Source organism: Amblyomma mixtum, chromosome 4, assembly GCF_055824585.1.
Source record: "Amblyomma mixtum isolate Tamu chromosome 4, ASM5582458v1, whole genome shotgun sequence".
NCBI classification, from domain to species: Eukaryota; Metazoa; Arthropoda; class Arachnida; order Ixodida; family Ixodidae; genus Amblyomma; species Amblyomma mixtum.
In genome coordinates this window covers 102,174,102-102,190,323 of record NC_143015.1, presented here as the reverse complement: position 1 = coordinate 102,190,323, position 16,222 = coordinate 102,174,102, and the positions used below count along the sequence as shown (strand labels likewise).

General features: G+C 48.5%; 1 protein-coding gene across 1 annotated transcript; it reads right to left on the bottom strand.

The window, feature by feature from the left end:
- Positions 1–504: 504 nt before the first annotated feature.
- LOC149347634 (uncharacterized) lies at positions 505–15,911 on the bottom strand. Its single transcript, XM_089541618.1, has 7 exons — positions 15,894–15,911; positions 15,663–15,698; positions 6,664–6,712; positions 6,474–6,548; positions 4,947–5,019; positions 4,049–4,089; positions 505–2,414 (listed from the first exon to the last, which is right to left on the bottom strand). The coding sequence occupies exons 1-7, from the start codon at positions 15,909–15,911 to the stop codon at positions 2,311–2,313; spliced, it is 396 nt and encodes a 131-aa protein (XP_089397744.1). The 3' UTR covers positions 505–2,310.
- Positions 15,912–16,222: the final 311 nt, after the last annotated feature.

Sequence of the window (16,222 nt, the reverse complement as noted above, 5' to 3'; positions counted from 1 at the left end):
AAACTACTGTCGAACAGGTGTAAATTACTGTGCTGCAGCAGCTTTGTTGCGGAAACTCAAATGGATGCTACAGTAAACTAAAGGTGGGACGTCTGGTGGCTGAAACTATTAGCTTTTAGTTCATCATTTATCCCTTCCATAAAAAAACTAACAAGAAAACTCCCATTTCTATGTTAAATTATTGCTCTTTAAGGTAGTCTTACAATGCTTAGCGTGAAAACACAGAAAAATTAGATGATAAATTTGGAAAATGAACACACACGAATATGGCTTAGTCGTTTATTGATGCGACTATCACCACAGCAGAAATCAGAGTCGTCATGTTAGAGGAAATCTATGCTTTGGCATAAAAAATTGTAAAGCTATTTCGTTCTCATGGCCAAACACAAATAAAAGTCACACTTCCAGCCGCATGGAGGAGTCCCTAAGTGTGTGCCTTTTCGATGAAGCTACTGAAAGCTCATTTTTGGGCATTGTACCAAACTAGCAAGAGAGGGCCAGAACATGTACATTTTTCCTACGGATTGAAGATAATTTTTTTTATGCACCCACACATCTGTGCAAGGGGCTGGGGCATAAAGGGTCATGCCAATATGGAATCACCATCATCCTCACTGATCATGGTGTCTGACATATGCGTACATAAAAATGGGTGCATCCACTGATCGAAAAATTCTCAGCAAAAGCCTTCTGCAGCGTTCCAAGAAAACAGTTCAGAATCGAGCACCTCAGATAGTTGGTTGCCGGCCCCTTAAAATTGTTTCACATCAAAAAGAAGGAAGAGAAAAGAAATAAAAAGAACCAGTGCTACAGCCCGATTCACAGACAGATTTCAGGCACACATATTCTACTAGGCTTCACGATACTTACCAGTATTACAAGAATTTGTCCACTGCCCTATTCTTAGGCACTGATCGCGCCATAGATCACACCAAATTTAAAATGAACAATGGTTTAATCTGCTGTAAATTTCAAACACATCTTTTAGTGGGAGCATTGGATAATGTCAAAACCTCTTGCGTGAGCCAGTTGAGGTTGCCTATATGCTACAAGGCATATCGCGAGACACTGTAAATTTATGAGTGGAAACAAACAATATACCAGCAAACGAAACGACAGGAACATCTTAGGAACATTTACACTAATATAATTCAGGAGTAGAATTTCAGAAGCAGAGTGAGAAAAAGTCTTCGGAGGATGCTCCCTTTTTTTTTACTTACATGCAGTAAATTTTCTTGACGTTGGTCCTAACCGTAATAAAGTCTGCAGCTGCCTGCCTTGTTAAGTAACATTACAAGCCACAAGAAGAAGCGTTAAGATTTATTGTTGTGTTGGGTTTAATGGCACATAGGAAACTCAGGCCATCATGCGCCAAACTCAAGGTATAGGAGAAGTTTTCTGTGGCTTTTAAAAAAATGTGCAAGGTAATCGGGTGGCCTACAGGGTCTGAAAAGTATAAGCTACTTAGTAATGATACAGGAAAAGAAATTCAAGAATGGCTAACGGTAAAAGGTTTAAAAGAAGGTCGGGTAACCACGACAGCCTCAGGCTGGGCAAGGATGTTGAGCCGCCAAACCAATAAAACAAGACCTCAGCCTTCTACCCAGGAATGAGAAGGTGGCTGAGGTGTATCAAAAATGGAGCGAAGCAGTGGGTGAAATTTAGAGTTCGTTAAGGAGACCTGTCTCTCTTAAAAACCTAAACAAACAAGATATGTCGATAATTGAATCTTCACCCAAGAGTAACATTGAGTGTACAGGAATGTGCTTATTATATAGCTGAGTGAAATACATTTTCCTTAGTTTCTGGACTTTCATGCCTGATAATAAATTATTAGTTCACTCCACATATTGCTGAACTTCAAAAACAGGTTTGTCTTCATTTGTCAATAGAAATTTGTGTGTAAGGCGTGTGGGCCTATACGGAGAAGACAAAATAACTTCAATGAAACGCTCATAGGCCAAACATGACTTCCACTGACCTAAAACTGGAGTTAGTGAGGGTACTTTGTTGTTTACTTCGTTGCTCCAAGCCAACTGCATTTTCTGCTTAATTTATGGTGTACACCGTTCATGCAATCCTTAAAAGGTACTTGACCAGCGCACAAGTCTGCGCTCTGGTTACCTTTAACTCCAACATGACGTGGTACAAAGCAGAGTACCAAGCACATGACTTGGTACCCAGCAGCACAGAGCAGCGGAATAATTGCATTTCTAGAATGAAGGGCTGTAAGTACACTTACAGAGCGAGTAAATAATGCTGTTCGGGAGGTTCTCCTTCACTATTTTTGCTACAGCTACCCCAATGGCGTCACATTAAGTAGTGAAGATGGATGCGCACTGTGGAAGTCATACTGTTTTTTTCGAATTTCATTGTGGGGGAAGCGTCAACACCAGACTGCATCACAAAAGCAGCTGGTGAAAGCAGTTTAGAAAGACAGCTCAGTTTCAGTAATGTCGTATTATGTTTGCAGATGTGGAGAAGTTGTTGCATGATTGTATACTCACGTTACACAAAGCAACAGCTTCATCAGTGCAGCCCAGCTTTGATTTCTTCTACTGTATCAATACTCATATATAATTTTTGATCTAGTGCTATGCAGAGAGAGTGAAACATACAGATTCCAACGTAACGAATGGAAGAAATTCAGAAAACACCCTATGTCCCTTTGAAGTGCAAACTATCTCTAACCTCTGCACTAAAAAGACTATGGTACCTTCCACTAGTGATTCATGCCCAAGGATAGAACAGGAAACCCCTCAACAGACAAATTTCAGACGGAAGAATACTTCATATCCAGACTACACAGGCTGATTATGCTTGCACAGTATAGTCTAATCTTGCGCACTGCAATAGAACCTACATGCCACCGTAATAGTATCCTCAGATAATGAGTCACGCTATTTCTGCACTCATCCCAGTATACATTGGCTGAAAAGATCCACTGAATCCCCATCCAAAATGTCATTTCCTAGCAGGTGAGAGAAACTGCTTTCTAATGATGTCGACGAAACTCAGGCCACCAAAGGGCATGTCCACACAGTATTGCAGCCGCAGCGATCATAGTGGACACAAGCTGAGACTGACTACACAGTACATTGTTCTGTGACACCGAGTACACAGTTAAGATGATGGTTCGACTTTGACCAGTAAATGGCGAACCGGGGCCTAAATTGACAACAATTACAATACAAAAATAAAAATATATGAGGTGCATTAACAGGTGCAGCTCTCAGTGAAATTATGTTTGATCTTTTCGCATTTTTATCCCAGCCTACGAACTTGGCAAAACAAGCCTTCATTGTGATAACATCTGCCAGTTGTTTCAGGCTCCCTGTCCTTCGCTCTTGGTTGACGGTGTGATGTGCCCCTTCTGGCCATTTTTTGAGGAATACCTTGCATCTTAACAGCATTTTAACCACACCCAGGGATCTGCGTGAGCCATGCTCATCATTATCATGCAAGTAATGCATGACACAGACATCCTAACAGAAATTAAAACAATGCAAAAGGTTCCTGACCTTGAGTGCTGTATTTGTGGGCTTTCGTGGAACTCAAATACAGCGCCTTGTGGACAGTAAATATTGCTCTTATAATGGGCAATGTTCCCATCCCCTTCATACAGTTTTCGAAAAGCCATTATTTAGGTACGTTCTAGTAAGTTAGCATTCTTGAACAAGTACGTCGCAATGAATTAAATGAAACGTATATCCACAGTCAAGGCTTCAGTCATTTCAAAGCATGTTGTTAGAAGGTTAGGAGAATAGAAATGAAGTAAACACACAAAAGAAGAGGCAAATAAATGCTTTGGGGCTTAAGCACAGACATAAGTTAGGTCAAGGAGCATGAGAGGATAAGTTTTCGGAACACGCAGGCCACAAGAAAGCGGAAAAAGCTCGATGCTTGAAGGTGGGACTGGACAGTGAGGGGCGCCCTTCAGTTCGTTGCAGACGTGCCAGAAATTAAGCATTTTTTGTAGCTTCTGTGTTCCGAAGACTGTGGCACCTGTATGTTCAATGCAATCGGAACAGGTAAAAAGGGTTCTCACCTCCATACTTGTTCAGGCAGGCTTTCAGCCCTCCAGCCGAGCTGAATGAAAAAGAAAAAAAATCCGTCATGCCGAGCATGAACTGTTTGAAAGTCTGGTAACCAAAAGCGTCGCAGCCAATGGCGAAAACTTTTTCAAGTACAGGCCTTCAAACTGGAGTACATTTATGCCACCCGGGGTATTCTCCTCGGTCACTAGCTCCCTCAAGTTTTTCTTCACTCGTTCAGGGATGGTTAAAACAGAGCCCTGCCGAGTACGATGACAGGCAGTCATGGCCGTGAGTGGTGACTGCTGCAGATGAGTGCTACAACCATGAACAGATGATTCAGCCAGTATATCTGCATCCAAGTCATCCTTCTGAACAGTTGTTCCAGCCATTGCTACAGCTCTCCAGTTAATGGGTTAACTGCCACATATGCAGACGTTCATTCTCTGTTTCAGATCGTGTGAGTCCTCAGACCCCTCCTGGCGCAGTGGTGCAGCGGTTAAGCGTTGCGCCACTGCACCAAGAGAGGTATGAGGACTCCTAGGGATCTATGAATGCAAAGTAGCGAATGGACATCTGCATATATGTGAATCAACCCATTACAACATCCCGTCATACCCTCAAGTCCTCAACCTCTCCTGGTGCAGTGGTGCAGCGGTTGAGCGATGCGCCACTGCCCCGCAATGAACAGGTGGTCCAAGCGGGAGGCCTCCTGCGGCCCAGGTTGATCTTAGCGAGCGACCAATCATTACTTCATTTCAGTTGCCACCTGCCATCATGGGCAGTTCGCTCACTATCCGCTCACTATCTGTTGGAATACAGTGCTTCAGGCATTTCTCCTGTTAGGCACTGCTGGCTTTTATAAATAAAAAAGACATGTTTCGTTTTCAGCAGAAGAAACGACGAACTTACCCGAGATAATCAGAATAACTGGTAGCATCTCCGGCCCAGCGGCGCTGTTCTCGGCCTGCAATGGGCACTCGACCTGCAACGAAAAACAGACTTCAGTTCATATAGCAGACACACGTTCAATATATACTTATTAGACGGCGCCGCCGCGGTGGCCCAGTGGTTATGGTGCTCGGCTGCTGACCCGAAAGACGCGGGTTCGATCCCGGCCGCGGCGGCTGGAATTTCTTTGGAGGAGAAATTCTAGAGGCCCGTGTACTGTGCGATGTCAGTGCACGTTAAAGAACTCCAGGTGGTCGAAATTTCCGGAGCCCTCCACTACGGCGTCTCTCATAGCCTTAGTCGCTTTGGGACGTTAAACCCCATAAACCAAACCAAACCAAACTTATTAGACGCAGTTTATAAAACACCTACACTCTCCCAAGTGAGGGTACAATTGCAAAAAGTACTATAATTAACCTGTTAAAAATATGCGTGCAAACAACAAGCGAATAACAGCAAAGGCAAAAAATCCAAAACATTATCATCATCACAACCAGCGGGCCAAACTGGCTGCGAATAAGAGAAAGGGCGCACATTGACCGCAAAACAGCTGCACGGGGCTGCAGCAGCACGACTTATACAGGGTGTTACACTAAGATTTTAAGGCGAAAGCATTTAATGGATCATTCTCCCGTACGTCCCTCCGGCGTTACATCCAGCGCCTGGGGTGACTCATCGACGAGCGCAGGTGCCCGTGACGTCATCTCGTCGACAGGTGGAGCTGTCGGCGCGACAGCTTCGAGCGCTGCTCCGTCGTCACTCGGTGTGCGGCAGCTAGTGGAGGAGGATGGCTCCCAAGCGGTACAGGCGTAACAAACATTGGCAGTTATTGGCAGTCGAAGTAGCGCCACAAAGGCTTTCGCCTAGCGCAGTTTTATGCTGCCAAAGTGTCAACATAGTTTTTACACAATTCTTAAAAGCAGACTTTTTGAGCTACAAGAGCACTGTTTTTCGGCACTAGCATTTTCAGCGATGTAGAGCTTAGACATGCTAACAAACTGGCAGGCTGGTTCACTAATATTGAATAGTGAACTTTGCAACCATTGCCCTCAGGCTTCTTAATTAGGGAGGCGTGTCCCCATCATCATCACCATTAATGAATTTAACACATAGGGCTGGTAGCAAGCTGCTTATATTAGGGTGGGTCACAGAAAGAAATGTTTTAAGACACGGCTATTGTCCAGGTCAGCATTGCACTATAAGGTTGTGTTGTAATCCAGACGTGCTGCTGCTTATTAGTACATGAAAGAGGAAATGTGTGGTGTGGAAATTCGACCGCCGTGGTCGAATTTGTATGGAGGTGAAATTCTAGACGCCTGTGTACTGTGCGATGTTATGTATGCAGTTATGTAACATTGGGAGCCAGCACTTCAGGTGTGCAAGAACCAATTTATTTTTCTTGGTAGGTAATGTCAATATATAATATGCAGTGTTATGCGCCCGGTGTTAGCTCAAAGTGGAGAGAGCTTCCTTTCCCCTCCCTCATACCTGTTATCGAAGCAGAGAGAACCCACGTGATGAATGAACTCCACGCGCTGTGACAGGATCGAAAGTGCTTCCACACTGATGTCCGATTCGAACCTATGCAGTAAAAGAAAAAAAAAACGGGAGACCATGTTAGGAAGTTCGTGCCTAGAAGCAAAATCCTCTTCAAATCCTGTGAGGATTATGCACATACCTGCTACATCAAGGAATGTCGGTGCCTGATGGGAGACAGGAGCGGTTGCCTGCAGTTGGAAATATACAATGACGACCAATGCCGACCAACAATTCACCGCAAACAAATTAGTGTAGTGGGATACATAATCACATGGATGTTTTTAGTCCGAAAGCAGCAAGCCTCCTACACTGTAAAATGAAAAGTTGAACTAAAGCCTTTAGGATTCGCTGAGTGGGCCACGAAACAACTCAATCGCGTTTTGAGCTGCCTGCCGGTAGCGACACAGATGTGCGCTGCCTGTATTGGCGTTGCACGCTGAGGAAGAAACGCGGAACTGGATGAATAGGCCGCCGGGGTTCACGGGGTTCATTGGAGCTGGTAGTGACAACGTTGTATACTTAGTTTATAGCGCAGCTCTTTGGCGCCCGTTTCTGCCTTTCGCGGCGCCGCCGTCGCCATTGTCCATCGCCGTTCTCCGCTGTAAGTAGCAGTGGACACCTTAGCCGCGCTTTAATCTTCGAAACCAATGGAGCGGTAGCTTGGAAAGGAGAGGGCAAAATCGGGAATTTGAATTTCGGGCAAAGGAACTGGCGCACTATCTGTCACACACATCTCGATGGACACCTGAACCAGAGAAAAGGCGCACAACTGCCCTCATGGAACAGTGGACACCTCAATCTTGCTTTAAGCTATGTGGCGGTAGTGACAGATCTGCGCTGCATGCGGTGGCATTGAAAACGTTGTGCCAGAAGGGCGGTGCTGAAGCCATAGGCCATCGGCGTTCGTTGTGTTCATTGGCGTTGGCGACGTTAAAGACTCCCATCTTTCTAAGGAAAGGAAAAAAAGATGCCTAGGCTTAGCTTGGTTAAGCCAAGAATGCGTTGCATATTGCGCGGTCTTTTGCGCGAGGTATTGCTTGGCGGCACTCGATTTTCTCAGCAGCTTTTCCTCCGTGACGTATGGATGGATGGATGGATAGGAGCGTCCCCTTTGAAAGGGGGCGGTGGCAACCGCCACCATGCTCAACTGTTCGTTTTTTTTCTTGTTTACTGTATTTCCAATTCTCACCAAGAATCGCCATCATCTTTACCTGCGGTTTTTCCTCCGGCTGTCGTGACGTCATGTCACGTGGTTTGGTGGCTGCCCGGCCGCGCCGAAGGGCTGAACTGAGTGATTGCAATATGCTACGCATAATAACTGGATCCCTGGAACAGTGGACACCTTAATCGCGCTTATAGGTGCGTGGGGTAATGAAAGAGAGAGATGTGGGCTGCAGGATCTGACAAGGTTGTGCCAGAAGCGCGGCACTGAGGCCAGAAGCCGCAGGCGTTCATTGTGTTAATTGGCGTTGGCGTCGAGGACGTTTTACACTCCGATAATTTTAAGGAAAGGAAGTGCGCATAACTGGCTCCCTTGGTCAGTGGACGTCGGAATCGCTCTTATAGGTAGGGGTGGGTTGGTTTGGGGGGGGGGGGGGGGGGGGGAGGTGGATAAGACAGATGTGGGCTAGCCGTATGCGTTCGCGCTGATAACGGTGAGCGAACTCTCGCGATCAGCCATTAACTGCCACCTGCCAAGGTGGCAGGGTGAGCGGGGACTTTAATATAGATATAAAGACAACCAAACAGGAATTCTTTACCACTCATGGGGGAGAACAACCGGCTTTGTGGGAATTGGTAAATTTGACCCGCTGCGGGTGCTCAGTGGTACGGCGCTCGTCTACCGAGCAGTAGTACCCGGGTGCGAACCGCGTTCCGCGTTTCGATGGAGGCGAAGCGCAAGAGGCGCCCGTGTGCTGTGCGATGTCAGTGCATGTTAATGATCCCCATGTGGCCGAAATTACTCCGGAGACCTCCACTACGGCACCTCTTTCTCGCTTTCTTCTTTCACTCCTACCTTCCTCTCTTCCCTTACGACGCGGTTCAGGTGTCCGCCGAGATATGTGAGACAGATACTGCGTCATTTGTTTTCCTTTCCAACCAACCAACCAAATGGAGAATTAACGCGGATTAGAGTACAAAAATGGGCATGGTTAGTAGAATCCCATACGAATTAAGGCAGATTAGAGTACAAAATTTGGCATGGTTAGTAGAATCCCATACGATAAACTATTAAAGGCTACTCAAACATTCCATTCACATTTTTGAATTCCGTGGTACGCACAGCATATGGGACATTTCTGCGTTTTGCCTCCCTCAGAACGCGGCCGCCATATGGCCAGAATTGAACCCTGGACCTGGGCTCTCAGTTGCCGTCGGGACGCGGGTCCGCTGTCGCCGACCAGCCGGAGCAATGAAGAGACGGGGGGTTAAGGAGCAGCGTGAAAAAAAAAGGTATATGTATTTACATATTTACAAGTAGCGAGAAGCACGGTACATGGCACGATGTATCTCAACAGGAAAAAGACACAGACACAGGAGACGGGAGCCCTTAAATAGAGTCGGCACAGACTCCCGCCCCTTTTCGTCCAATCAGGAGCGTCCTGTTGGCTGATTGGCCGGCAAGGCTTGAACGCCAACCCGGGTAGCGTTCCCGTAGCTGTCCGGCCCGAACGCACAACGCGCTCCACGATGACGACGCGCAGGCTCGGAGAGACGCCGGCTTGGACGCCGTCCTTGGGGAGCGTCTCTGTAGCTCACCGGCCGAACGCGCAACACTGGGAGCGTTCCGGTGTCAGAAATTCACGTTCACAACAGCTCGCCCCCGCCCGGAAAATCGTGCACGAAGGGAAGCGGTCCGCAGCCACTTCGCGAAGTGCCGAGGTCGGGGCTTAGTCTTTGTCCGCCGGCCGTCATCTGCTCGCCATCCGGTCTCTTCAGGTCTGGAAGGGAGGTGGTCTGGACCGGACACAACAGCAGCCAGCAAATGGCCTTCCATCTCCCCAGGGATCTGCCAGGCTTCTATACTACCAATACTTTCGCTGACAGGCGACAGGTTCAATCGCGAGTGCACCGTCGCATCAGAGACTATTTTATTCGCGAGTAGAAAAAAAAGAAACAAGATCTCAAAACAGCAAAAGAAAGTAGCAGCCCGTCCAAATCCCTTCTATACCTTTCTCTTTTCAGAAGCATCGGCTTAAGCCGTCTGCGTTGGCGTTTGCCTTTCCTTTTTTGTACTGAACCTCGAACCTGAATTGCTGCAGAGCAAGGCTCCAGCGCAGGAGGCGACCATTTTTGCCCGACATGCGTTCTAGCCAGGTTAGAGGACAGTGGTCCGTTTGTACGATGAACTTCGTACCAGACACGTAGCAGGCAAGTTTTTGTATCGCCCACACCAGGCACGCGCATTCCTTTTCAGAAGCGCTGTATGCTTCTTCCCTGGCAGTGAGCTTCCTGCTTACATAAATGATTGGGTGTTCGTTCCCTTGACCATCGGTCTGGCAAAGCACAGCACCCATTCCCCTGTTGCTCGCGTCACACTGGATTATGAACTGTTTTGAATAATCCGGGGACTTTGTTAACACGGGATCCTTCATCAGGGATTCCTTTAGAGTTAGAAAGGACTTTTCTTTCGCGGGGTTCCAGGCGACGCGCTCTGGTTCACTTTTGCGCAAAGCATCAGTGAGGGCGCTAGCGGTGTCCGAGTACCGCGGTATGTATTGCCGGTAGTACCCTACAAGATTGAGGAAGGCTCTCACATCTTCCTTTGTTTTCGGTGGAGGGCACGTTGAAATGGTGAGCAGCTTTACCTCAGAGCTACGCATGTCTGTCTCCCTGCGATTGTCTCTCCATTTTCTACGGGAGGAACAAGACGAGAACGATTTGCTTTCTCTTGCTGTCCTTACGCCTTGCGCGCCAGACGCGACTTTCCATTTCGCGTGCGTAACGCTTCCGGTGGAACCGTCCTTTCTTTTTCTTTGTTCGTGGTGGCAAGTGACACCTTTCAGAAGTGTTTAATTTCTTGCGCACCCTTCCTTTTCGCTCGGTGTGAGGTTCGCACCTATCCGGTCTTTTGATTTTGCGTCTACTAAATGGAGCTATCTTAGCTCGGGGCTTTCTATCGCGATACCTATGCTTGTCCTGATAGCGACAAAACAACAGCCCCTTTCTTTTTAGCAGCGTGGCACTCTTCAGCCGCGCCCTGCGCGGTCGCAGACCGACAGTAGCTTTAGCAAAACCGAAGGTCTTAAGTGCGCATTGACCCCTGCGAGCTCCAGACGCCGCGCAACAATGATTCGTACCGCCCTCGGCCGCGCGTCTCCGACACCTGAGCAGTAATTTAAAAGTTGAATGCGAAGGGGGAAAGATCGAATACGAAAAAAATGCCTGGGTGCCTTCCTTTCTCAGTTCCTGAACACCCTTCCTTTCCTTTTTTTCCCAGGCGCGCGGTCTGCTGCATTCTTTCACGCGGTAGCAGTGCGCGCTTCTTTGTGGCCCACTGCGCGTTTCACTCCTCGTGCAGAAACTTCTGGAGTGACGCCACAATGGGGCCGGTGGCTTTCGCTTTCTTTGAACCCGTCTAGTCAGTTTGGCCTGCGTGCTGTGCCTATCGCATCTGGAGTGCCGTGGGGAAAGTCTTGCACGATTACATTGTCGACGTGCCTTCACCCTTATGACGTTTTCGGCCCGTCCTTTTTCCTTTCTCTGTTGACTACCCCTTCGCTTGGCTCTCCTTACGCGCAGCCGCTTTCCGGAAACTGCCCTAGCTGTTCTTTTTTGCACACCTCCCTTTATCGTGGTGCCTTCACCCTTCACATCTGCTTTTTGACTCAGCGCCGAGCCGCCTTTCCCATCTGAATTTGAACTATCGGCTCGCGCTTTCGAAAAGTCACTGCACGTCGTAGCCACAAATTGTCCCGACTGCACTTTACTTTCCGCTGAGTCTAGCAACCTGCTCTCCTGAGGATTGCTATTCGACCCCATGAAACTAAGTACCTGGCCCGCAACTCTATCTGAACCACTCCCTTTGGGTAACGTTGCGTTCTGGCCTGGCGTTTCAGCGACGCACTGAGGTGACTCACAGTCACTCTGATTACAGCAAAGCGCCTCCAATAATTGGCTACTGTTGCTCACCAGCCGCATCGAAGGAGCGTCTCCTTTCAATCCTTCACTGCGCTGGCCTGTGAGCTCACTACTCTCTTCCTGAGAGATAACTGACTCACTGTTAAAAGCAGCATCTGCTTCTGGGTTTAAACCTTCCCTGCCGTTACTTCCCTGAGCAACGGTTGTGTCCTCAGCTGACCAAGCGGGGTTCCTAGGCTGGTCGCTGACACACAGATGGGAGCGCTGCCCCCTTTTATCACTTCGGACTTTAGCGTCCGCCTCTCCTTTTGGACGGTCGTCCCCCTTTACTGCTCCGGCATTCTTAAAAACTGGCTTCTCGCCTGTTTTGTCTGCTCTATGCCTAGCGGGGTACCGTTGCTTGTACCTGTTGCTTGTACCACGACTTTCAAGCAACACGCGGCGTGACGCATACTCTTCCGCGAGTTTAGCAGCCTTCTCAACAGTGTTTACCTCGTCCCTGTCGAGAATCCACCAACGCATTCGATCCGGAATTGTGTCATAAAACTGCTCTAGACACATGCATTCCACGATCTTCCCTGCGTCCGCGTGAACGCCTGCGCTCTTTAACCATTCCACTAAGTTTGTTTTCAAGTTATAACCAAACTCGAGGTAAGATTCTTCTTTAGACTTAGTGGCGTTTCTGAAACGCTGGCGAAAAGCCTCGGCAGACAGGCGGTACTTCTTTAGGAGGCTTGCCTTCACGGTCTCATAGTCCTCCGATTCTTCCGCACTCAGTCTCCCGATCGCGTCCGCTACCTTACACGGCAACAGGCTCAATAGTTGCTGTGGCCACCCATCTTTCCCAAGATTGTTTTTTTGGCATGTCCTTTCAAAGTTCACCAAAAAAATACCAATGTCCTCGCCTAGCTGGAAGGGTTGCATGAAATCTTTAATTTTGATTGTTTCCCTTCCTCCTGGGCTGGGGGATGGTGGCTGAGCGACGCCGGCTTCGGCTCTTTTCGACTCCGCGTCCAGTTTCTTTAGGTCAATTTCCTGCTGTCGACGTGCTGACTCGAGCTCCTTCTCTCGAAGCTGAAGCTCGCGATCGCGTTGCTTCCGTTCCAGCTCGCGCTGTTCTTTCTCAGCCGCTTCCCTTTCCTTGATCAATTCCCATGTCTCGATAAGCTCTTCATCGTCCGCACCGCAAGATATTATTGCCTCTGTGATTTGAGGTTTCCGCACGGCATTCCCAAGTTCAACCCCTAATTCTTTGCTGATCAAAATTAGATCCGGCTTTTGCAAAGATTTAAGGTCCATGATGCGCTCAGACACTCGACCGGTCCCCTATCTCTTCTTAGCAATGCGTACAACAATCAGTACTCACAGCACTGCCAAAGAAAGCCTGCCAGCATTGACGCTAAATTCAAAAGCCTGGCAAAATACCTCAGGGAAGAAAGGTCGGACACTCACAGAGCCACGATCATGGGGTCCACCAACGTGGGAGCTCTTGCAACTGCGAACGCTGCTAGGCGATGCGAAGAGCTGACTTCGATCCCAGCGCTGCCATCCAGTTGTTGAGACGCGGGCTCTCAGTTGCCGTCGGGACGCGGGTCCGCTGTCGCCGACCAGCCGGAGCAATGAAGAGACGGGGGGTTAAGGAGCAGCGTGAAAAAAAAGGTATATGTATTTACATATTTACAAGTAGCGAGAAGCACGGTACATGGCACGATGTATCTCAACAGGAAAAAGACACAGACACAGGAGACGGGAGCCCTTAAATAGAGTCGGCACAGACTCCCGCCCCTTTTCGTCCAATCAGGAGCGTCCTGTTGGCTGATTGGCCGGCAAGGCTTGAACGCCAACCCGGGTAGCGTTCCCGTAGCTGTACGGCTCGAACGCACAACGCGCTCCACGTTGACGACGCGCAGGCTCGGAGAGACGCCGGCTTGGACGCCGTCCTTGGGGAGCGTCTCTGTAGCTCACCGGCCGAACGCGCAACACTGGGAGCGTTCCGGTGTCAGAAATTCACGTTCACAACAACCTCCAGCTCAGTATCCGAGCTCCGCAATCGCTGAACCCCAGCGGCAGGTAGAGCTATGCTGTGAATCAAGTGTGAAATCGTGCTCTGTGACTGAGCACACAGGCCTAAGTAATGGTCGTCCGCATATTCCCCTCGAGCTGCACTAAGTGTGACGGCTGGCCATGCATTCTGCCGGCCGCTAGGCTCAGAGGTGCCCCAGTACCGCCTAAGGATGTGAAGAAAAAAATTCAGGGGCACTTTTGTTTTCTAAAGTGAGTAGAGGCGAAAGCTTTTTCCGCACCACTTTGCCTATGTGAGACTAGTGACGTCACCACTGGATGACATTACACATAATTGATGACGAAGTAATGACAAATTACTAATCAGTACTAATCAGCAGCTAATTACTGATTAATGACAAAATACTGATAAACTGCTAATTAATGACGCTTAAGCCTTCGCCTTTAGGAACGGAACGCGACAGCGTGTTGTAGCGCTGCCAGGCAGTCCACGGAACGCCACCACCCGTTCGGCGCGATGTCTTGCCCTTTGAACGCAACGCTTTTTAAGGCGGAAGCCTTTAATGTCTCATCGTTGTAAGCAGCAGTTGTCGACAGAAAATGTCACGCGTTTCAATTGTGGAAACGGTCGTGACGTCACAGTGCGCGAATTTCAAACGGGGCCAATTGCACTTTGGCTAGTAACCATGCAACCAATTGAAGGGATGGTATAGTGATGCTCCAAGTAAGTGGGACTGAGCTTAGTTAATTGCTTAATTACCCAATTAGCCTAATTACTTTACTAGTCAGGCCATATAAATAAACAAAACCGATTAAGAAATTGGTCGACCTCAGGAATCGAACCCCGGTCTTCGGCGTGAGAGACGAGCATGCTATCCACTCCGCCATGCCAGGTCGGTGGTTTAGAATGAACAAAGGCGCGTCTAGTGAATACGGTGTCTTCACTCACTCTCATCCTCCTCCATTCCCTTCCGGCGAGGTTTGGGTGTCCACCGACAAATGAGGGACAGATACATTTCCTTTCCTCAAAAAACAATTTACCGACGAGCGAGGCGTAGAACCGAATGGGCGATGGCGTTCTATGGACTCCTTGGCAGCGTTGCAAGACGCTGTCGCGTTCCACTCTTAGGGGCGAAGCTTAACATCTTAACCACACATCAGTGACCATACTTTAGGTCAAAAAAGTGCCCCCTGAATTTGTGAGACAGTTACTGCGTAATTTCCTTTCCTAAAAAAAGCGTTGCGTTCAAAGGGCAAGGCATCGCGCCGAACGGGTGGTGGCGTTCCGTGGACTCCCTGGCAGCGCTACTACGAGCTGTCGCGTTCCACTCCTAAACGCGAAGCTTAAGCGTCATTAATTAGCAGTCAATTAGTGTTCAGGCATTAATTAGTAATTAACCATTAATTAGTGATTTGCCATCACTTAGTAATTAGTACTCAATTATATGTGACGCCACCAGTGCCACAGAAACAGCGAAGGTGGTGCGGAAAACGCTTCCGCCTCTACCCACTTTAGACAGTCAAAGTGCCCCCTGAATTTTTGAGGAAAAGAAATGGCGCAGTAATTCTCGGTCATCTCGGTGGACACCCAAACCGCACTGTACATAAAGGCAGGAAGTGGGAGTGAAAGAGGGCCGTAATCAAGAAACTGATAATTGTATTTGAGGAAAGGAAATTACGCACTGTCTCGCATATCTCGTCGGACACCCGTCAAAACGCGGACACGGCTGCCGACACGGCTGCTAACGACAGTATGAGGCATTTCCCCTTAGTAGTCTCGAGACCCAGCTATTCTTGAGACGTAAGACGAGCGCCAGAGACGCGCGTCGAACATTGTGGACGTACCAGAACGCTTCGCTCGCCGAAGCGATTCAAGTGAAAAAAAAAACGCTATGGACGGTGCCCCAAAGCCCCTTTACCAGAGACGGGAGTAATGGGGGAGTTCCTTCAGAGCTTCCGAGCATCATTATGGGCATATCTAAAACAAAAGCCTTCATGGGTCAATTATCGTTTAGACTTACTCATTGCTCTCACCTTGAGTGATGCCTTGCCTCGGGGTCCGTTGTAAAACTATAGTTGCCAGTTGCGTCCAATCCGAGGCACACCTCAGGTCCTATGCAGCCCCACCAGTGCCTTTCAGGAGCCTCGCGCAACGCTTTCTGAAGTTGGGGCCTGCTCCTCGCACAATGGCGAGCTCCTTCCGTAGTGACGCTGACGTGTGTGCTCGGACAGCAGGCCACGTAAGGCCACGCACCAGCCAATCACGTACTTCCGCGTTCCCATGTTATGTGCTCCACCTGGCGTCGTCGCCGTGTTGTTCTTTAGGCTAGTGCCCCATTCAATATATTTTATGCGTACAGTCCTCGGGAAAAAATTATATCAAGCTAACGACGGCCAAAGCAGGAACGTATAATAAAGCGTGACTCTAGAGTTAACGAGAGCTGCGGTAGCGACAGTAGAGCGCCTTTTTTTTCTTTGTTATTTGTTCCCAGTGCAGCGTCCCTTTATTGATTGTGGCTGAGCGCTGACGGCCGGGAAAAGTTGCTGCTGCTATCTACATTCAGTTTGCACTGAGAATTAATCAGACGGCGACT